Genomic DNA, 22,429 nt, shown 5'->3' on the forward strand with positions numbered 1-22,429 from the left:
TATGAAATGTCAAACCTAAGAAGACATGCTGCAGTACCTTTTACTCTAGGTATTCTCTGCTTCAACAGAAACAACTACAAGTGTAAGTTTAAAAGAGCTAACAGGCGATCAGAGTAGTAATATTTCCCCATCAATGGACTTGATTGAATTACAGCAATAACAGGGAAGAAGAACTGGCTACCTCATGCCTCATGTGTAGGTCCCTAAAGATGTAGAGACCGACCGTATAATACCAAGCTGCAGTTAAATATTTAAACTAACCATTCAATTTTAGGGCAACCTAAGGAATCACTGTGTGAGTCAAAACCGTTCGTCGTATGTATCTGTACTCTGGCTTTGCTTCCACCCTCCACAACAACTAGTCTGCCTATCTTTCTGGTCAGAAGACATAGAGACTAGAAGGGAAGTTCGTTCTTCACTGTACTAAAGTTTTTAATATGTTTCAAAGAAGCTCCTAGACCACAACATTCCATCACTAATCAGAATAAATCCAACTCCCCAGCTAGTTAATTAGGATTCTAGTAGAGAAAACTACAACCTCTCTCCCAAACCTCTATATCTAGCCCGTAAACCAGCGGTTCTAATTTCACTCTTCACCAGGCCCACTCAGGCTAGATTTTAAGGGTATAGAAATGTTAACACATTCTGGCCCTTGGGTCTACCCCACGGCTCTAGACACCAGTCTACAGAGTCACAGAATTAATGACAACAGCCTTACCATAGCAATCTGCCCCAGTTTCTCACTGTAACAGTGTAAGTGTCTTGGTCTTCTGTGGGATGTAACAGCGCAGCCGCCCTTTAAAAAAACAGGACAAGGTTTTGAAATGCTCTATGTGCAATATTTTGTTTTACTCAGTCCTCCTCGGGCAAATCCAGGGATTTATAGTCTTTTCTTTCAGTTCTACTAATCAGCCAATGCTGGCCATGCAACTTATTCATGTTCCAGTAACTTGATAGCACAAAGGCACTTAGATATATTTAATTTTTAAGTTGTCAATAAAAATAATCTTATTTTTTCATTAGTAAAACCATTTATTATTGTATCTAGATTGTAAAAATTCTAAAATTTATAATCTGAACATAGGCAATGGCCAAATCAATGTTGTATTTTGACACTCTTGAAAATATTTATGCAGGAAGACAGAAAATTCAATGCTTTCGTGTGCTCTGGGCTGTCTACTCGGGAATACTAAAAGACGATGTGTTCAGGGAGAAGATGAGCAGTCCCTCTAGACTCAGAATACATCTACCAAGAACTAAGTCAACATTTTCTTCTCCCACTGTGTTCTCTATAGGCAGGGAGGGAAACGTCCTAAAAGCTAAGAGCTCTTTTTAATGGTTTCTTTCTTTTCTCTTTAAAGATATCTGCCAGGTGAAATATCTAGGAAAGACTTTTTATCTACTAGATGTTGGACAAAAAATAATTAGCTCAGGAAGCATAAATGTGCTACCGAGGTGTCCTGACGGGCGTGAGAGCAAAACCGACTCTGCCACTTGCTGACTGGGACATTGGGTGAGCTAACCTGGGCAGTGCTGGAGAGCTCGTCCAGTGCTGAGGAAGAGGGAGAGCTGGCAGGCTGACCAACCCAGGTATCACTTGGGCCCAGAACCAGGGCTGTGAGCTGCCCCACCCCAACATCCACCCCATCTATAAACTGTTGGAACATTGAAGGGACCGGTCCTGCAGACCCAATGCTGCAGGAAGGCACCAACAGGATATCTACAAGGAGTGAGGCCCAGAGAGGTTCCGGTAGTGATAGCGCAGCAGAAGCCAGAGGCCTTGAAGAACATTTGCAAGAAAAGACTATCTGCTTGACACGCTGGGACACACTACAGCTTCCACAGTGAAATTTTTTGTTTTGTTTGTTGTCTTTATTTATTTATTTATTTATTTATTTTTGTAGAAACTGTTACAAGGGCAGATGCAAAGGGACTGGGAGTTGAGTGTGATTGGGGTGTACGATGTGAAATCCACAAAAAAATCAATAAAAAGGTAAAAATTTTACAGAAATTAAAAATAATACTTCTGCTTAAATTTATGTACTATTTATGTTTCAAGAAGCAAATCAGAACATACAGGGCAGCTGCTGTGGTCAGGACATATCTTTTTGTGGTTGTGGCTGGTCACTTTAAGCCTGAGGTAGCGAACACCTTAGGTTATCTTGGTTAACTTTTATATTCTACATTTTATTTATCTAAGTTTATTGACAATCTAAGAAGAAAACTGGTTTTTTAATAACCCCTCCTCCATCACCTGGAAAAATAACTCCACTATGTAAGCTCTAGTACCATCTAGTGGTTACTCCTTTGAAGTACATGGCAATCCACAATTAAGTATTTGGGACCCTTCTTTACACCTGACCAGACATCTTCTAAATAGTCACATTTGAAGGCGTGGTGTGCCTTAAAGTTAGATATCAGCTCTTAAAACCATTCTTTTAGTAGTTACTCAGGAGATCAACAGTTGTTCTCCTACTCATTAGGGTATAGAGAAAAAGCTAGCTGCTCTCATTTCCTACCAGTCCCCAGGATATGACTCCACTCCAGTGCACTGGGATTTTGTTTGTTAAATATGGCAAACTACTTCTGTGTGAGTACTTGCTCTCACTCTGTCTGAAATGCATCTTCTACTCTCACTCTTTCTTAGCAACAGTTATTGAGTATCTTGCATTGAGGAGTTCCATGAGAACAGGGCCTCAGTCTATTGTAATTCCCTGATAAACTTCTCATGCCAAGGACATTGCTTGGCACATAGCATCCAACAAACATTTACTGACAGGAATAAGTATATAGTAGATAATAAGGTAAGTCAAGCAAATATTCATGTTGTTTCTTGTCTGATTATAGGGGATGGATTTTTCTAAAATAGAATCTATGAGGTTTTATTTTCTGCCCTGTTCTGTTCTCCACCCACTATCAATGGAACTCAAATTATGGCTGAAAATGTGGAAGTCATCTTTTCACCTTTCACCATGAGGACAGGTAATGGAGTGAAAATCACATAGTTCTTCTGTCCCAAGAGCAGACTTTGTAGTATCCTGACCCCGCCATGAGTGAGGTCCACCAAGCACAACCCACCTTTGGTACGCCTCTGCGGCTTCTCTTCTCAGCTGCAGATGTTCGTTTAAATAACCCAACATCGTGAAAGCTGGAGCATAATTCTGAATCCTTTCTGGAAATTCACAAATATCTCTAGTTTGTATGTGTATGCTGACTAGGTAAACAAAATAATAATTAAATTCTTTTTGTTTCAGTAACTCAAAGCAGGGGGTTACCTCCTGAGATTATTAAGAATGGCCTAATTTATCTTGAATATACCAGTGATAATTTGATAGTTCTTCTAAATCACTGAATAATATTAAAGAAGTAGATGTGGTTTCTAGCTATAGCTTACAGTTTAAACATGTTTTCTTTAAGTCTTTGGAACATGCATTTCTAAATGGGATGACTCTATCAAATCCCTCCTCTCAGAGCTCAGGGACCCCGCAGAAGCAGAAAGAGTGTAAAAGCCACAGGGGGTGGAGGACACCAGGAGAACAAGGCCCTCTGAATCAGCTAAGCAAGGTTCATATGAACCACAGAGACTGAAGCAGCAAGCACAGGGCCTACAGGTCTGCACCAGGTCTTCTGGGTATATAGCAGAGCTGTTAGCTTAATATTTTTCATGGAACTCCCAAGTGCATGAATGACTGGGTTTCTGATTCTTGTGCCTGCTCTTGGGGCTCTTTTCCTTCGGTTGAGTTGCCTTGTCCAATCCTGATGTGATGGTTTTTGCTTTATCTTAATATATTTTATTTTTTTCAAGTTTGGTTTAAAATAAAGAAACGAAAAACTGTTTTAAGTAAAACTATTTGAAATTGTAACTAGGTAAAAACTAGTTCTAATATTTATAAAAAAAATTCAGGTTGTTGCAACTTTTTATTAGTTCTAAAAGAATTTCATACAATTTTCTGGCTAATGATTAAATCTCTTGTGATTTAATTTAGCAACAATTTTCTATTGGTGGTTCTATGCAAAACTCTATGTTCTAAAAAAAATAATTCAGGACTTCACACCAGGAGCAAAGAAATGGATCTGGGCACTTTCAAGATAGAATTTTCCAATTTTTATGTTGAAAGTGCGTTATATATCTACACTAGACAAAGAAAAATATACCTTACCTACTTAAAGCTAGTATTAAAGAGCAGGCTTTTAAATTTCCTATGTTGTTTAAGAAATACACCACAATTATGAATCTTGTGTGATGGCTGGGATCCTAAGCTCAGAGTGTAACATGGCTAAGTATAAGGTATATGACTAACTGAGTCACAGTCAGTCTCCAGAGCCATCAAAAACGTTGGCTCCAGTCACTGCTGCGGTAGAGCAATGAACGCTCTGCAGGAGTCTGCATCCTCGTATCTGTGCTCGCTTGTTCTGCTGGGTTAGCACTTCTGGCCAAGCACACAGCATTTAAAGAAGTCTAAGAAAAAGGTTCCACCATTAAAAAAAAAAGTTATGACATTTGTTAAAAAAAATAAGAAAACAATGTGTTCATCATTTTAGATATCTGCATTTTATTAAAAGATTTACTGCTTATGTAAATTCTCTAAGTTACTTATAAAGCAAGGAAACTCATGAGTAGCGTTTCTGAGCAGACACTTCCTCATCTAGGATTTTAGTGTCCTTCCGTCAGCATATGGCCATAGACGACAATGCCCACAAAGCTGATGCCAATAAACTCATCACCTTCACAAGCAGCTCAGACTAAATATACACGAGAACTGACAAATACTGACTTGGGCTGAACCATTTCTACTTCACGTTAATCAGCTGCTGGTTTCTTTAGTGACTACCCCAGCCAAGAACTCGGCCTTGGACTCTGTCCCTCTCATACCAGCAAACCCCACAGGTAAGAAACCTAAAATTCACAAGTGCGCAGGATACCAAGGACTCAATACTGACTACTAGGCAGAGATAAAGACTCAGTGGTGGTTTTATTTTAAAAGACAAGAAATTATTACCAGGGAAAGCCAATAAACTTTACTATTCTGTCAGTTTTCTAAATGTAAATTATTTTGGGGATATCTTCCAAGATAATCAAGAGTAAATAGGAGAGGTTGAAGTCACCAGGGATGGGTCTGGCAGCTCATATACCTTATCTTATCTAATTCTCCTGACTATACAACCTTGGAATTGTGACTTCTCTTCCCAAAAATAAAACACAACTTAACGGAAATAAAATACCTGGACCACAAACTGAAATGAAAGTATACAGAGGAATCGCTGCAGCAACAACTCAAACCCATTAACCTTTAACACACTCCCATTATTGCAAGGAAATCTTGACTCAGAAAGTAATAAAGTGAGTTTAATCACTCTTGCAGAGTCATTACTTTGATTTAAACATTGCACTCCTCCCAAGTAGCAACAGAAAGGTAAATTAGCATCTGAAAGAACACTGATACCTAAATGAGATGGGTGAATTAAGCAAAATCCCGTCGTTTGAGGAGTCTGACATTGCACCATATACGACAGGTATTTACAATGTATTTACACATTTCAATAGTCTGATATTTTGCCACATGCAACAGGTATCTTACCCACGTATTTACACAGAACACCCTGTGCTGCAGGGACAGCGTTCATCTGGAGGATGTTATACCTGTAGAGCTCCGTTTCTCTGTTGCTTTTGTCTTGTAATGTTGTACAAACCCAATATGCATAACCTATGGCTCCTTCAGTCTTGAAAAAACAAAGTAAACTTAAAATAATAAGTATTTCATTAAAACAAAAAAATAAAATATTCCAATAACAAAAGTGTCACAACCTAGTCTTTTTTAAGTGCCTTTAACGAAAACAATAAAACCTGTTGAGATCAATTTAAAATCACTTCTCTAATCCTTGAGTAGAGTCAAACACAACAAAGAGTAGAAAACAAAAGGCTTGCCAGATGGGCTTGTTCCCCCTCTCAGACCATTCCCACAGGTAAAACCAAATGAACTCAAGTCTTTTCAGAGTCCAGATTATCAACTAAAACTATTCTTCACCTCATGTCTATTTTTTTCTTGTGGTCTCAATCTCTCTTCCACAAGACTCTTATTACATGTACTAAATCTCAATGGGGAAGACTGGAGAGACAGACAGCTCAATAGTTAAAAGCACTGCCTGCTCTTCCAAAAGACCCAGACCCAATTCCCATCACCGATATAATAGCTCACATCTGTCTGACTGTGACTTCAGTCCCAAGAGATCCAATGCCTCCTTCTGGCACCATGGACACCAGGCACATACTTGGTGCACAGACATACATGCAGACAAAACACCCATACACATAAAAATACATAAATAAAATGTGTAATCTCATTGTCATTTTTCATCAGTTTGAACACTGAAGATGAAAACAAGTTCTATATAAAGAGAATTTATCTGCTTCTAAGATAACAGTAAAAGCAAGAGCTTTTTAGCTGACTTACATTCCTGATCCTCCTGCCTCTATCTCCCAAGCATCACTACTCCCAGTCTCTACACATTTTCTTAGCAAGGATAATATTTTCCCATTGAATTCTCAAGAACATTAAGATTCTTACATGCATACTGAGCTCTGTAGTGTGTCTGAAGAGATCCATGGTGTCATAACTTCCAACTGTCTCTGCAATAAGAGCCTATTAAAAGGATTTTGAAAGGTTTTAATTAATTTAAAAGAAATAAAAATGTTAATAAACAGTTCTGGAAGAAGGGAAGATTTACGAGCCATGCTTCAAAGCAAAGTTAAGTTTCAATTCCAGTGATTCCAGTTTAAACTATGTCTGTGAGTTGTGTCCTGAGATAATTACTTTTAAGAACAAAATACTTTCAAAACAGAAAACATTTTACATAGAGGTAACTATGACAGTTTTCCCTAACCTAAAGCAACACAAAGTACGCTGAACAGTCTCGTCATAAGATTCTGACATCTGGCAGAAATGCAGGCTGGTACTCTCTGTCTAAAAACTGACACAGAGGACAGAGTGGATGCCCTGCTTCCATGCACCCTTGTACCTAGAGGACAGGAAGTTGCTGGGCTATCTCTGCTTGCACCACCAGATAACTTGAATTACACTGAGACACAAAGCACAGTGAGACATAATCTGTGACTGATGCTTTTCTGACACATGCTCCTTTTGCTGCTGAACCACCTAGCAATTCATTGATACTCTCAACTAGCCAAGGCATTCAGTTTTCAGGTGATATGACTAGTAAAATAATCAGTATCAGACACAGACTAGTAACAATTAACCCGATGCTATCTGGCAGTACAAAATCTAAACATGGTTACAGAGAAACACTCAAAAGTGTACAACCCAATATAAAGACTTTATAGAAAATTACAAAACAATAATAGCCAAATGATCTTTGTAAATACATACTGTCTTTGCAAATGGAAGTTTAATGAGAGTTCTAGGTTTATGTTCTAGGCAAAGTAATAATCAGATTCATAGAATTCAAAGTTTAACCACTACCAGCGGTGACAAAATATTTAGGATGTCTTAACTTAAATTTCTACATCTCTAAAAAGAGTATAACAATAGTCACACCTCAAAGGATTGATAACAAATTAACTAAGATATTCCTTGCAAAGACCTAAGCACAATGACCAGCATGCAGTAAGTTTTCAAATGATACATGAAATGTTATCATTATTATCATTAATATGAGGCTACTTTATATTGATGTTTATTAATAACTGTTATCTTACTTGTCCAATCCAGCACAGTAGATAAGACGGATCAAGGGACTGAGCCATTTTGAAAGCTTCATGAGCTTGCTAGGCAAAAAAAAAAAAAGCGAGAAAATACCACATCAAGCAATCTCATAGACTTCAACTGTTTAAAAAGCGTAAAAGAAGGGAAGTCAAACATATCATAAATATATATAAATTAAAAATTTCATTGTTCGGCCACAATTAATAATACCTGGATACAATCTTTTAGCTACAGTCTTAGAATAATGCTGTGTGCAACAGATTTCCCTACAGATTAAGACCTCTGGCACCCGGCAAATTATTCTATAGGTTTCTATCACAGAGGCTGCAGCAAAACTTTTAAATAATGCTAACTACGTGTGAAAGTAATGATTAAATAAGTCTGAATCTATTCCCCTTTTTAGAAGGAATAAGAACTCACAACCAATGCAGCTGGAACTATGGACCTGCTGCTGGAGAAAGAGAAGTTAAAAACACAATTCTATAAGAATCATTCACAAACTATTAAAGACACCTCTCTTGAACCATAAGCTCATATGCTCCCTGCTTTAAAAGAAACAACAGCAAAAGCACCTTACTCCATGCTGCTTTCCACTGCTTCAGGATAATCCGTGTGGTGTAAGGAAAGACTAGGAAGAAGAAAGCTCTTGAGCAACTGTTGGACCCAGCAGTCCTGATGCTCAGTCTAAGTGTGTACATGTTATGATGTGGGAGTCCTTCTGCATATGTTTTGCTTTTATTGGTTGATGAATAAAAGTGCTTTGGCCTATGGCAAGGCAGAGTAAAGCCAGGCAGGAAATCCAAACAGAGATATAAAGAGAGTAGGCAGAGTCATGTAGCTGCCAAAGGAGTAACATGCCAGCACTGGTAAGCCACAGCCTAGTGACAATACACAGATTAATAGAAATGGTTTAATTTAAGATACAGGAACTAACTAGAAGTATGCTTGAGCCATTGGCCAAACAGTGTTGTAATTCATATAGTTTCTGTGTGATTATTTGGGTCTGGGCAGCGGGAAAGCAAGCCAGTCTCCATCTACACCTTTAGCCTGGGCCTTGCACATTAAGTGTGTACACTTTAGCCTGGGCCTTGCACACTAAGCGTGTACACTTTAGCCTGGGCCTTGCACACTAAGTGTGTACACTTTAGCCTGGGCCTTACACACTAAGCGTGTACACTTTAGCCTGGGCCTTGCACACTAAGCGTGTACACTTTAGCCTGGGCCTTGCACACTAAGTGTGTACACTTTAGCCTGGGCCTTACACACTAAGCGTGTACACTTTAGCCTGGGCCTTGCACACTAAGTGTGTACACTTTAGCCTGGGCCTTACACACTAAGCGTGTACACTTTAGCCTGGGCCTTGCACACTAAGCGTGTACACTTTAGCCTGGGCCTTGCACACTAAGTGTGTACACTTTAGCCTGGGCCTTACACACTAAGCGTGTACACTTTAGCCTGGGCCTTGCACACTAAGTGTGTACACTTTAGCCTGGGCCTTGCACACTAAGCGTGTATACTATCCTGACCTGCAGCTACAATACCTCACAGACCTTCAGATCTAATCTAAGAATTTCTTTCAGTCTATTTACAATCATCCAAAGCTGAACATTTTTGCAGTGAGCAATTAATGTACTCTCAAAAACAGAGAAGTTTTTGGTCAAACAATAAGATCCAGCACACTGACTAAACCAAGAAACAGTGAAGATGTGGCTCCTCTGTCTAGACTTGTGGAGACTTCCCAAATGTGGCCCAGCAACAGGATCCCAGGTGCTAGGTTCAGGCTGCTCAGTTGAAAGGAATTCCACTGGGATGTTTAAAGGCAATAATATTTGTTAAAGCCATTATCTAAATCACAATAGCAAAAGTTCAATTTAAGATGTTAAAAATATACTAATTATCTCTCTTACCTTCACTCATCAAGACTAAACAATGCACTCAAAGAACTTCTCTTATATTTATAATTTTGCCAAATAAGAGAACTGTTTTCATCTATAAAAACTACATAAGGAACCTGAAGTAAGAAGATGGCTACTTCAGAGTGAGCTCAAGCCTAGTGTGGGCTACACAGAAGTCTTCGCTATCTCAGAGAAGAAAGTATACACAGATATAAAACCAGTAGTTGCATGGAAGAAAAAATAAATTTTAGGTATTCAATACTCAACATAATAAAACAAATGCCATCAATCAACTGGCATATTTGACATACTGGATAGATAATACATAAAACAGTTCTCCACAAAATTGAACATTTTCTATTTTTTATACTTTTTAATATACTGAAACTGATAACGATACCTCAATGTTTTCAGTTGCGAGGTAGAGCACGCCTAAGTTGGTCCAGGCAGCAGCATTCTAAAAGATATATTGAAAATAGGCCTCATTGGGAAAAGCTTCTCTCTGCAGTATGCAGCACTTAATGAACAGTGGACATCTGTATCATACCCCCCGAGCTCAGAGGACATCTGTATCATACCCCCCGAGCTCAGTGGACATCTGTATCATACCCCCCGAGCTCAGTGGACATCTGTATCATACCCCCCGAGCTCAGAGGACATCTGTATCATACCCCCCTAGCTCAGAGGACATCTGTATCATACCCCCCGAGCTCAGAGGACATCTGTATCATACCCCCCGAGCTCAGTGGAAATCTGTATCATACCCCCCGAGCTCAGAGGACATCTGTATCATACCCCCCGAGCTCAGTGGACATCTGTATCATACCCCCCGAGCTCAGTGGACATCTGTATCATACCCCCTGAGCTCAGTGGACATCTGTATCATACCCCCCGAGCTCAGTGGACATCTGTATCATACCCCCCGAGCTCAGAGGACATCTGTATCATACCCCCCGAGCTCAGAGGACATCTGTATCATACCCCCCGAGCTCAGTGAACATCTGTATCATACCCCCCGAGCTCAGTGGACATCTGTATCATACCCCCCGAGCTCAGTGGACATCTGTATCATACCACCTGAGCTCAGTGGACATCTGTATCATACCACCCGAGCTCAGGAGACCTCAGAAGACACAACAGAAAGAACGTAAGAGCTGCGGGATGGGAGGAGGGCTCGGCCTTCTCAACAACACTGTCCACTGCTGCATTCATCAACTCGAGCAGGCATGGTACCCGCCACAGGAGCTGTGAGGCTCAGAGGCTAATGGAGAATGGGGAGTTCCTTTTCTTCAATGGTGTGGCTACTGGTAACCCTATAGCTATTCTCAGGTAGGCAATCCAAATTAAACTCAGTAGTTCAATTAAAAAAAAAAATCACAACATAGTGGGAGGGGACTGCTGGGGAGATGAAGGGATCAGAGCGAGGGGGAAGAGGACCAGACACATTATGTACATGTATGAAATTGGCCAAGAATAAACTAAACTCCTCAAAGTAATCCTGACAACCATATACACGTATGCACATTCACACGTGCGTACACACGCACATACAATAAATAAATATGGTCATTCTAAAGTGAGAGAGAGCCTGCCTCAACACGGTGGAAGTGAGACCACAAGGCACTCTATAGCACATGCACACCACACTCACTCATGCTTCCACACACACAAATTAGATGAACTAATTTTAAAAGAAAATTAATACACTGAATTTTGCAGTTCTTTTTGTAGACACAGGGAACACTTACAATTTGTTCTGCCTGGATTGATTTGATAAAACAGTGCTGAGCAAGGGCATAATTTCCAATACCTGAAACATACACAACTTAAAGTAACTAAACTTTGCTGCCTGAAAACAAGTATCTTGTAAAATAAAGTAAGTGTTGGTCAGTTCTTACCATGATGACATGCAATCACACCAAGAGCATTCCAGTATAAGTGATTATTGCTGTCCAGTCTCACAGCCTTTTTCAGACACTGAAAAGAAGTTAAAGTAGATTAAATTTTTATTTCTTCCGTATCAGCATAAATAAATAAAATGTGGTTTAATGTTAAAACAAAATGTTTATCAATAGCATCTTTCATAAAATCACTGTGTTTTTAATTTCATAGGAAATTTCTTGTACATGCACAGATTTCTCCAGGAGCTCTGTAAGACCATCCGTGCTGTTGCCTGTCTCTGCTAGATGCTGTGCTTGGCGGTAATAATTAATTCCAAGATCACACCATGTATTAGATGTAGACATCAACTTTAACGCACGACCATAACACCTGCAGAACAATAAAAACGAATGGTAAGGATGCTTTTAGAATATACTGTTCTAATTTAACTCTAAGGCAATGACTGGTGTTCTCCGTAAATCACCTTCCTCCAAGATGCAGGAGCTCATCTTTCTGTAGTACTTCTCTTCCTCCCTGCTGACCGAGGAGGACTCCTAGGACATGAACATGCACTTTAGATGGTGAAACAGCATGCAGGCTGGTGCAGGCATCCCCAGCGAGCTTCCAGAGGCAGGACACATCAGCTCGATGTTGCAGTGCCCTGCAAGGAAACACAAAGGCTTTCAAAATTATGTCCCAAAGCTCAGTTGCATGCCTCTTAGGACTGCATATTCTTAGAACAGAAGAACTTTCTATGCAGTCCTGGATGACAGCAATGACTTTAGTCCGGTTCTGTGCATGTGCCACTAACCATTTAACAGAGCTCTATCCTATCACCTCCTTACTAGGAGAAGAAAAAGATCTGGAAAAAGGAGAAGCAGGAAAAACTGATTATTTGATGTGGCAGAAAATTTTTCATTTTTTTTCAGATATCTTCACCATGATTATGAAAAAGGACGGGAACTAAATGGAAAACACTTGAGGACTCGTTTAGGGCAGGTCTGTTACCGGTGTTTCAGTTTGCTTTAATACCAGGGTTCTAGGTGTGCCTTTGGTTTAGTTAATCAATAATCAAGGCAGTGACTTTTTGTTATGAAAGTTTATATCCATGGACTTCCCCTCAAAAGACTAAACAATGCAACAACTATGTGTATACCAATTATATTTGATAGAGCACAGGATTTTCACTGAGGGCAAAAATAAATAAATAAAAATTCCAAACAAGAAACTCCACAAGCCAGGCGGTGGTGGCGCACGCCTTTAATCCCAGCACTTGGGAGGCAGAGGCAGGTGGATCTCTGTGAGTCCGAGACCAGCCTGGTTTACAAGAGCTAGTTCCAGGACGGGCTCCAAAACCACAGAGAAACCCTGTCTTGAAAAACCAAAAAAAAAAAAGAAAAGAAAGAAACTCCACAGATCTACCTGGAAAAGCAAGTAAGAGCCGCCTGGAGAAACGACTCGGAAGGTAAACAGGGTCTGAGGACTTGGGGAGGGCTAGTTCCTCTTAGGATGAGAAGAATCAGAGGGCACGTCTCCGCCTTTCTCAGAGCAGCAGCTCACTTTAGGCCAAGACTCCACACTGCCATGTCACAGGCAGACGGACAAGCAGTAAGGACGTCTTCATAGCCTTTCCTACTGCACGGCAGAAACACTAATTATTGCAGGCCCCACTGAAAACCCAACCACTGTGAAAATCAAAAGGAAGGACATTATTCCTAAGATACTTTTAATATTGACACATGTAAGGAGAAAAAAGAAAACAGTAGCAATCTTAACTGTCCAAACTCATGTCTTTTCAATTTTTCTTCTTTTTATCAGGGCTGGGAATTCAGCTCAGTAATATAGCTGCTGCCGAGATGTTACTAAGATTCTTTGAAGTTTGCAATCCTCTTGCCTTGGCTTCCCACGTGGCTGGCTGCATTACAGGCATGCACCACAGACAATCTCTAAACTTGCTGTTGCCTTTGCCACTGGGGTGTGTGCGGGGAGGGGGTGTGAGCATATGAGGCCAGAGGCCATCAACCGTCCTGCTCCATCCCTCTCCATATTTCTTTGAAACATGGCAGATGTCTCTCTGAACCTGAAGGCAGGATGGCAGCCAGTAAGACTGAGATTTTTCTGGTCCTGTCCTCCCAAACGCTAAGAGTTCCAGGCACATGAGCAGTCACACAACACAAGTACTGGGCATCTAAATTCCGGTCCTCAAGCTTGCCCACCAACTGCTCTTCCCTGCAGAGCCATCTCCCGGTCCCTACTCCATGGACTTCTTAGGGCATCTAACACGAGTAACACTTTGCCCTTCTATAACACACTAGATTGAAATCTCCCCGGTTCTCTTCTTACTAGATACATCACATTTTCTGAAGCTTCTCTCCAGGAATAATCTGAAGACTCGTTTCCCTTCACTTCAGCCCATCAGCCTGAAGCAAGCCTGCTGATGAATGAAAAGCGACCTGTGTGTCTGAAGTTCCCTTCTCAACTAGAGAGGCTCTTCTGCTCCACTAGTGACCACTGTTAACCATGTCGCCACAACAAGGCAGCCATAACAAAGAGCACAACCATGTGTCTTTCTCATCAGGGGTAAAATTACTAATGTGTTCGCTACAGAATTAATCGGCACATCTGCTATTCTTCATGTTTGACAGTCTGAATAACTGCTGTATCTAACAGCAGAGACATAAAATTATACTCTAAATTAGCTTTATTATACCACCAAGAACATAAGAGTGCTAAGCAAGGGTGATACAAACCCAGTAAAATATTCCAGCGCTTTTTCCACATAGTCTACCGCCTTTCCGTCCAGGAAATCCGCTAAGGCTGCTTTCGCCATCATCAGATAGCACTCACCCAAACCTGCAGCGATGACAGTTGTGCACGTCATTACAATATACAAACGAACACTTCAAGCCAACTGGAGATAAATCTGTTGATCTTCTACAAAAGCTTCACAGAAAATACAGTGTTATAACATTATTTCTATATACAGTCTTGACACATTTAAAAAAGATCTCCAAAGTCAAGGCAATCAACCTACACTAAGACTCATAGGAAATCATGTGCACAGCACTCTCTTGACATTAATTTGTCTTTGATGTATCCTAAACTAGGGGCAATACTACTCTCTCCTATCATATGGATTTAGCTATAATGCAAATAGTATTAAATCTTTTATGTTAAAATCTATGTAGCAAACTCTACAGTAAAAATTAAATGAAGAAGTAAACTCCTCAAGTGCCTAGAAATATTTAATAGACGTGAGCTCTTTTCTCTTGAGGAAAGTTTTATAAACAAAGAAAAGGGGAGAGGAAGGTAGAGAAAAGAAAGGGATCCCAAGCTCAAAGTTATATGCTACCAAAACCTACAATTCCAACAACTGAAACCTTCGTGGTACCTTTTAAGAAGCAAATAGAGGAGCACACACAGTAGCATATATATTAGTATAGGCTATCTCAGTCGGTAGAGCATTAGACTCTTACTCTCGAGGTTGTGGGTTCGAGCCCCACGTTAGGCGCCATTTGTAGAAGGAGCTGTGGGCCACTACCCTGCTGCCCGGCCGCCTGGCTAGCTTATGCCAGAAAATAACACACAAATTGTATTCTTTAAACACTGTTTGGCCCATTAGCTCTAGCCTCTTACTAGCTAACTCTCACATCTTGATTAACCCATTTCTAATAATCTGTGTAGCACCACGAGGTGGTGTCTTACCGGGAAAGATTCAGCATGTCTAACCTGGCAGCTGGCTCCATCACATCTGACCAGAGAGGAGAGGCATGGCAATTGCCTCACTTCCTCCCAGCATTCTGTTCTATTTACTCCGCCTACCTAATTTTCTGTCCAATAAAGGGCCAAGGCAATTTCTTTATTAATCAATAAAATCAACACAAAACAGAAGACCCTCCCACATCATAGTACGAAAGGGTAGGATACAGTCTCAAGAACTTAAGTCGTAGGTGGTGCTCTTCCTTTTATAGCTAAAAACAGGGTTAGGAAGGGCTACTGAAGGGAGAGCTGAAATCAGCTTAACTCCACAACATAGAAAACTGCATTTAAAATAATTTAAGTAAGCTTCTACAACATAATAAAATTATTAAATAAAAAATTATTAGGCTATTCTGGGAATAAAATGTAAAATTATTAAAACATAGCACCATAGAAATTTGCTTGGAAGATCTATTTGGGGCCTATAGCTTTTGCTCTATTTGTCTAAAGGTGAAATCTCTATCATATTACTATTTATGAACTATTAGAAAACAAAACTTGATCTGTCACATTGTATATATGCATGTTTCAACCTCAGTTTAAGACATTTTGTGTAGTGAAACAATTTTAGGGTATATTTTCATATTATTAAAGGTCAATAGTTGTTCAAGTTTGTTGTACATAGATCGATTAGGTTCTTTAGATACATAGAGAGTGTATTCTGCCTAGACAGGTATTCTTCAACCACTTCAAGGATCTGTAAAACATGGCATTTAAATAACTTAGGGTTCTGTTGACATGAGACATAAGTGCTTCTGACAGCACAAATCTATCCCCAAGAAAATGTTGAGAACTGAAGACACTCTACTTAGAGCTTTGGTGTAGGGGGGGGTCTTCTTCCTATGTGTTGCTTTAATTGGTCAAATAAAGAAACTGCCTAGGCCTTTTGATAAGGCAGCCCTTAGATGGGTATGGTAGACAGAACAGAATTCTGGGAGGAAGAAGACAGTGTGGCAGACACCATGACTCTCCTCTCCGAGATGGACACTGGTTAGACTCATGCGGGTAAGACACAGTCAAGTGGCAATACACATTAATGGAGATGGTTAAACTAATATGTGAGAGTTAGCTAAGAAGGGGCTGGAGATAATGGGACAGGCAATGTTTAAATGAATACAATTGGTGTGCGGTTATTTGGGGGTTAAGTTAGCCAGGTCGGGAACACCGCTGCTCCTTTTACAACAGAGTTTGTTTTCTTCTTGGCAAAACTGGCCTTTGGGCAAGAAACTGACAATGCCTCAACCACTGACAAGTTACATAGTATTCGAAAATGGATAAGCAAGACTGTCAAATCTTGCCAAGATGGGGTAAAATGGATTTAAAACATTTCCTGCCTCTAAAAATGATCTGTCCATTACACTAGGCCTTAGCCAAAGTTGGTTGCTTCAATGTTGCAAAATGAGAATTTGGGTGATTGCTCAGGTAGCTAAATGTCTTCATCATATATTGCTTGCTTTGGAAACTTGCTTTCGATTGTACTATCTGCCTGCTTAAATAATATTATCTCCTTTCTCAGGCCTTTAATGGGGTTGAAGATTACATAGTCATAGGTACTGTACTTTTGTGATCTAGCCAAGCCATTTCCTATACAAGACTTAGACTCCACAGGATAAAATGTTTATTAAAACATTTAGTATACGTTCCTTAATATTGTTTATGTTGATTGTAATTCTAATCTTATACTTGATATCTGTTCTTATGTATATTGTTTTGTATCGGGGAGGTAAAAATGGGGGGAGGTGCTGCATGAGTTCCTTCCATTCCTTCTGCCAATAGCCATTAAGATACCAGCCCACTGGGGTGTGTTCTCTTATACTTTAAAAAAGCAGCAGGAACTGAGCACGCTCTCCCTTGCTTCTGGCTCCCATCTCAGCTGCTAGACTCTCTGTTTCCTGTTTGCTATGAGAGGGCTGTTGTTTGGGACGGTGATCTGTATGTTTTTTTCCCTCAAATAAATAACCCTTTTTATTATCCACAATTCTTAACTAGTGAGGGATTGTTTTGCAGCTTCACAACTCTATTATCAAGTTATACAATAAGAAATTCTCATCAGATACTTGCTATTGACTGCATACTTTTCAAGCTATTTAATATAGGTAGGTAGAAAATTTACTTGGGTTTTACAGTTCAGCATTATTAAAATTAAAAAAGAAACTCTTAAAATTACCTTTCAAGGCTGGCACATAATCCTCTTTCTTTTCAATGATCAGCTGATACTGAGCAACGGCCTCTGCATACCTGCCTAGGATCTGCTGTATGGCCGCCACTTTAAACACACTGTAGGTGGAGTCTGGGTTCAGCTCACTGGCTCTGGTGAAAGACTTCAAGGCTGTCGTATAGCCTCCCCTGCTCAAGTACGCCTCTCCCAAGGATTCCCAACAATTGCAGTCCTTTGGGTCTGCCCTTAGTGCCGCCTGCAAACTTAACAATTAAGAAACAGTGAAAAAATTAAAAGGAATAATTACTACACCCACATCTAAAATCATCCACAAGTCCTCTGATTTGTATAAGTGATACTTAAAGCAGTCTTCTCTGCTTTCTTTTACAATTTGAGTATTTTTAATGGTAAGAAGATTTTGTGAAGTGATTTTTAAAATATAAGAGCAAAATGCTCTTTGGGGAAAAACCATAGTTTCTTTTTCTTTATTGTTTGACAGAACTCCAGTTTTCTATGCCACCAGGACAGGTAGCCATCAGTCTATCAACCTGTCAATCCTTTTCAAACATCTGAAATACAGGAGTGGGAGGGATACTGATATTTCTGATCAAATGGCATTTCTATGAAAAGAACAAAATATTTACATCCTAGAAATTAACACATATCAGACACGACTCTATCTTGACTCAATTATATTTTTACTCTGAAATACAGTTCAAGCAAAATGACTAAAATCAATCACACACGGGCCTCTCCAAAACACCCTTCAGGCTGACATGATCTCCCCTGCTACCTAAGCCAACCAATGTTAGTGTAGCAGCAGCAGCAGCAGCATAAAGCTCAGCTTTTTATTACTGGCATGTCTCTCAAGGGGCCTATGCACTATGATGTCAACAAGACTTCAGACTAGCTCCTCAACAACAGTACATGATTTGGTACCCTTTAAATTCTAGTACCTTGCAGGCAATAAGCACCCAAACAATAAATTTTGTTATAGTTCTCTCAAAGTGCATCTTGCTTAGAGGCCATGTCTAAAAGTCACGTGGCTATCAAGGAACTGTAAGGAAGCACACACGGTTTGAATGTAAATGGGATGAGTTGTCTTACTCGGCCACGGCTTGAGAATGCTGACCAGCTCTCAGATGGTACAGGCCTCGCCTCAGCCAGGCCCACTTCGCTGCTCCGGCACTTGCCTTTTGAGTTACTGCTGTTAAGATAGCCAAAGCAGTTTCCTAATGAGAAAATATCAATGTCAGGAACATCAACTATAAAAATGCACAATTATGAAAAAAGCATACTTTCACTTCCCACTTCTGATTTTTTTTAAATTTATAATGAAACACAAAAAACTACTGTTAATAATAAAGGAAACGCTGGAACTAGGGACATAAACACTAGGACTTGAGGTCTGGCCCCCACATCTCCAGAACTTGTGTAAAAAGATAAAAAGATGGGGTGGGGAATGTTCCTGAAACCCCAGCACTGTGGCCTGTGGCGGGGCAGATGGAGACAGACAAATTCCTGAAGTGCACTGATCTAGCTGAGTCAGTGAGCTTCAGGCTCAGTGAATAAGCTCTCTCAGAAAGTCAAAGTGGAAAGTTCTTAAGAAAAGACACCTGGTACTGCCCTCTCTCAGGGTGATATAGATATGAATAATTTGCATTGGTATAAATCTTGGTTTATTGATGCAAATTTAAGGTCAATCTTGTTATATGTATATTTCTGCTCTTGATTAAGGTGTCGTGATTATGTAGTTCAATTAAGAAATATAGGTTAATAATCATCTATAATAGTCAAGCTTATAGTTGTGTTAGATTTTTTAGATGTATAGAGATATATTCAGTTAGATAGGTATTCTTCAAATCTTTCAGAGACCTTCAGAATATGGCATTTAAAATGTTTAAGAACTTAAGACTTTTCATGACAGTGAGACATGTCTGTTCCTGGCAGCACCAGTGACTTCAAGAGGAAGAGGGACATCGAAGAGGCTCCTTATGGAGTTTGCTAGCCATTTGGGCAAGAAACTGCTCTTGCCTGGACTGCTGAACTGGACATGCAGGACCCATAGAGAAATGACAGCTGAACTTGCCTAAAGGTGAGATCATCCTTCAGGGTTCCTGCTACACAAAAGAGTCTGCTAAACATTCTGCAAGACACAGAAGAAAGTTACTGACAAACTGCCAATATAGGTGTAACTATCTTTGAAGTTTCCTGTTTCATGAAAAAGTCTGCCAGATACTATGGGCCAGTAGGCTAAAGATGTATGCTCCAATGATACAGAAGAACTTTGGGTGACTGTCCAGGCAGTGAGATGTCTCTGTCAATTCTAGAGTTTTGGAAGTTGCTTACAATGTACTTCCTGTTTACTTAGGTAATATTATATCCTTCTGGAGTCTTTGATGGAGTTGAAGAACATAGTCTTCCTTAGTTATGAAAGAAGATAAAATAGATATAACTGTAATTCTTGCATGATAACTGTTTTGTTGTATGTAATTTTACTATGTTAAAGATAAAGCCTTCTTTTTTATTTAAACAGAAAAGGGGAGGTGATATAGGATTTCCCTCTATATGCTGTGATTACCATTAATCCATTAATGAATAAAGAAAACTAGCTTGGCCTGTTGACAGAGCAGAACTTAGGTAGGCGGGGAGGAGGAAAGGCTGAGTCAGAGAGGTGCCGTGAATCTGTCACCAGAGATAGATGTGCTGAAACTTTGCTGGTAGGACACAACCTCATGGTGATATACAGATTAATAGAAATGGGTTAACTTAATATGTAAAGGTTAGCCAGTAAGAAGCTAGAGCTAATGGGCCAAGAGGTGATTTATTAATACAGTTTCTGTGTGATTATATCAGGGCTAAGCTGCCAAGAACCAACAAATAGTGCCCTTCTCCAACACTATAGAGGACATATATGAATACCATGTGGACAGGTACACAGCCATGTAAAAGTACACACAGAAGAGTGACAAGGAATTTAGTATCTGCCAATGAGAAGAAAAAGTAGCTTATAAATAAGTGCAAAGATATTTCTATTTTACCTACAAAGAATAATGAAAAAAAAAACTTTCAAGAAAATATATTATAAAAACATCCCAATTTATATACTGGCATAAAAGACTAAGAGACAGAGTGGCCATAAAACAGACCGTGTCTTCAAGTTCCACACTCAGGTCGACGGCTGCTGCTCCGGACTCAGCATCGCTGCCATCTAATTCAAAGGCTTTCCTGTAGCATCCGCGAGCTCTGCTTCTGTCTCCAGCGACAAGGCGGTAATAATGACCTAAATAGCAGAAAACTTTACCCATGTATGTGTCCAGTCTTGCAGCCTTGGAAATAAATGTTGACAATGGAATAGTAAAAGATTATATTAATGCATATTAAGAATGTAGTACACTGATTTAAAAAAGAAACTATTTTATTGAAAATAATATGCCCAAAGAATCTTTTAGTGTGATATTTAAAACAAACACAAAAGCTGCTCCACACTGCCTATGGAAAACAAACACAAGGTAAAGCTAGCATTTCTTTGGTAATCAAATGAGGGATTACAGCCATTGTTAAGTTAATATGCTCCCTGAGACTCTATATCCATCAGACTACAGAGGCCTCAGCTGAAACAGCTCTGCTTCCACAGCCAACATGTCTCAACTTCTGTAACAGAGACTTCTGAAGCTGACACTTTTATACTTTCATAATTTAAATTTTCATCTAGAAAAAAATATTCTCACAAAACCTCTTCTATGAGAAAAGAAATGCAAAATGATACTTTAGTAAATAGTAATTTTAAATAACTATTCTGTTGGCTATTTGACTATAACAAATCAACTTTAACAAAGAATTTGGTAGTAGCACTGGCTTACCTTCAGAAAATGGGCAAGAGCCTTTGCTTTATCTTTTCTTGTTTCTTCACCCATGAACCAGTATGTCAACCCAAGCTGATAATGATATTCAGCAACTTCGGAGTCTTTCTCAAGTGCTCTCTGGAAACTAAATAACCAAGGGGGAGCAGAAAGAAGTATTAAGTGTGCGTGTGTATTTCTCTCTCTCTCTGTGTGTGTGTGTGTGTGTGTGTGTGTGTATGTGTATCCCTCTCTCTCTCTATCTCTGTGTATCCCCCCCATGTGTGTGTCTGTGTGTATCCCTCCCCCCTCTCTCTGTGTATCTCTCTCTCTCTCTCTCTCTCTCTCTCTCTCTCTCTCTCTCTCTCTCTCTCTCTGTGTGTGTGTGTGTGTGTGTGTGTGTGTAAAACATAAGGGACTTTAAGACAGAACAATCAAGTTAGGTGATTCAAGAATCCCATATCTAGCAGATGAAGAGATGCCCCAGGGTTAAGCACCTGCTGTTTTTCCAGAGGACCTGGGTTCCCAGTACTAACAGGAAAGCCCCAAATTGAAACTCCAGTTCCAGAGGTTGTGACACCATATTCTGAACTCCTCAGGTACTAGGTACACATGTGGTACACATACATACATGAAGGCAAATCACTCATACACATAAAATCCCCAAATCTAAAACATTTCACTACTTCAGGATCTAGACTTTAATAAACAAAAAATGGTATTACTGAAAGAAGAGCTTTAAGAAGCATAGTGATCGTTTAACACTACACATATTCAGAACATATACCAAATACTACACTCTCTAACCAAACATTATGATCAGCTAATTAGACTAGGAATCTATCACATAAAAAAATGTATAGCTCCTATGCTACAAGTGAAATGAAACACACACACACACAGTGGAACTTCATTATAGCCACGTCAAATTTTTAAGAAACAGCTGAGATATGAATGGAGCCCCAGGCAATCTATACTCCCTCACCATGCTTCTGCTTGTAGATAGTCCTTCTTAGAAAAATGAATCAAGCCCTCAAGTGCGTGGACTTCGGCCAGGCCAGGGTAAGAAGCTTTAAGGTCTTCCATGATCTGTCAAGAAGATACCTGTCAATTCCATATCTCATTAGAAACAAACGGGGGGCTAGAGAGACAGCTCAGTGGTTAAGAGCATTG

The 22,429-nt window shown here is 39.7% G+C and overlaps 1 protein-coding gene across 2 annotated transcripts in view; it reads right to left on the reverse strand.

Annotated features, from left to right (window-relative positions):
• Skic3 (SKI3 subunit of superkiller complex) overlaps positions 1-22,429 on the reverse strand; it is a 95,833-nt gene that overhangs the window by 38,653 nt on the left and 34,751 nt on the right. For both annotated transcript variants that reach the window (XM_075976431.1, XM_075976430.1), the window contains exons 14-29: positions 22,242-22,345; positions 21,278-21,404; positions 20,564-20,743; positions 18,522-18,646; positions 17,424-17,677; positions 14,248-14,350; positions 11,982-12,158; positions 11,743-11,887; positions 11,515-11,593; positions 11,365-11,426; positions 10,017-10,073; positions 7,715-7,783; positions 6,567-6,641; positions 5,580-5,721; positions 3,079-3,172; positions 719-796 (exon numbers count right to left, since the gene is read on the reverse strand). In XM_075976431.1, coding sequence (XP_075832546.1) covers positions 719-796; positions 3,079-3,172; positions 5,580-5,721; positions 6,567-6,641; positions 7,715-7,783; positions 10,017-10,073; positions 11,365-11,426; positions 11,515-11,593; positions 11,743-11,887; positions 11,982-12,158; positions 14,248-14,350; positions 17,424-17,677; positions 18,522-18,646; positions 20,564-20,743; positions 21,278-21,404; positions 22,242-22,345 — 1,871 coding nt within the window. The remainder of the gene's footprint in view (positions 1-718; positions 797-3,078; positions 3,173-5,579; positions 5,722-6,566; positions 6,642-7,714; positions 7,784-10,016; positions 10,074-11,364; positions 11,427-11,514; positions 11,594-11,742; positions 11,888-11,981; positions 12,159-14,247; positions 14,351-17,423; positions 17,678-18,521; positions 18,647-20,563; positions 20,744-21,277; positions 21,405-22,241; positions 22,346-22,429) is intronic.

This window comes from Microtus pennsylvanicus, chromosome 6 (genome assembly GCF_037038515.1).
Source record: "Microtus pennsylvanicus isolate mMicPen1 chromosome 6, mMicPen1.hap1, whole genome shotgun sequence".
Classification (NCBI taxonomy): Eukaryota; Metazoa; Chordata; class Mammalia; order Rodentia; family Cricetidae; genus Microtus; species Microtus pennsylvanicus.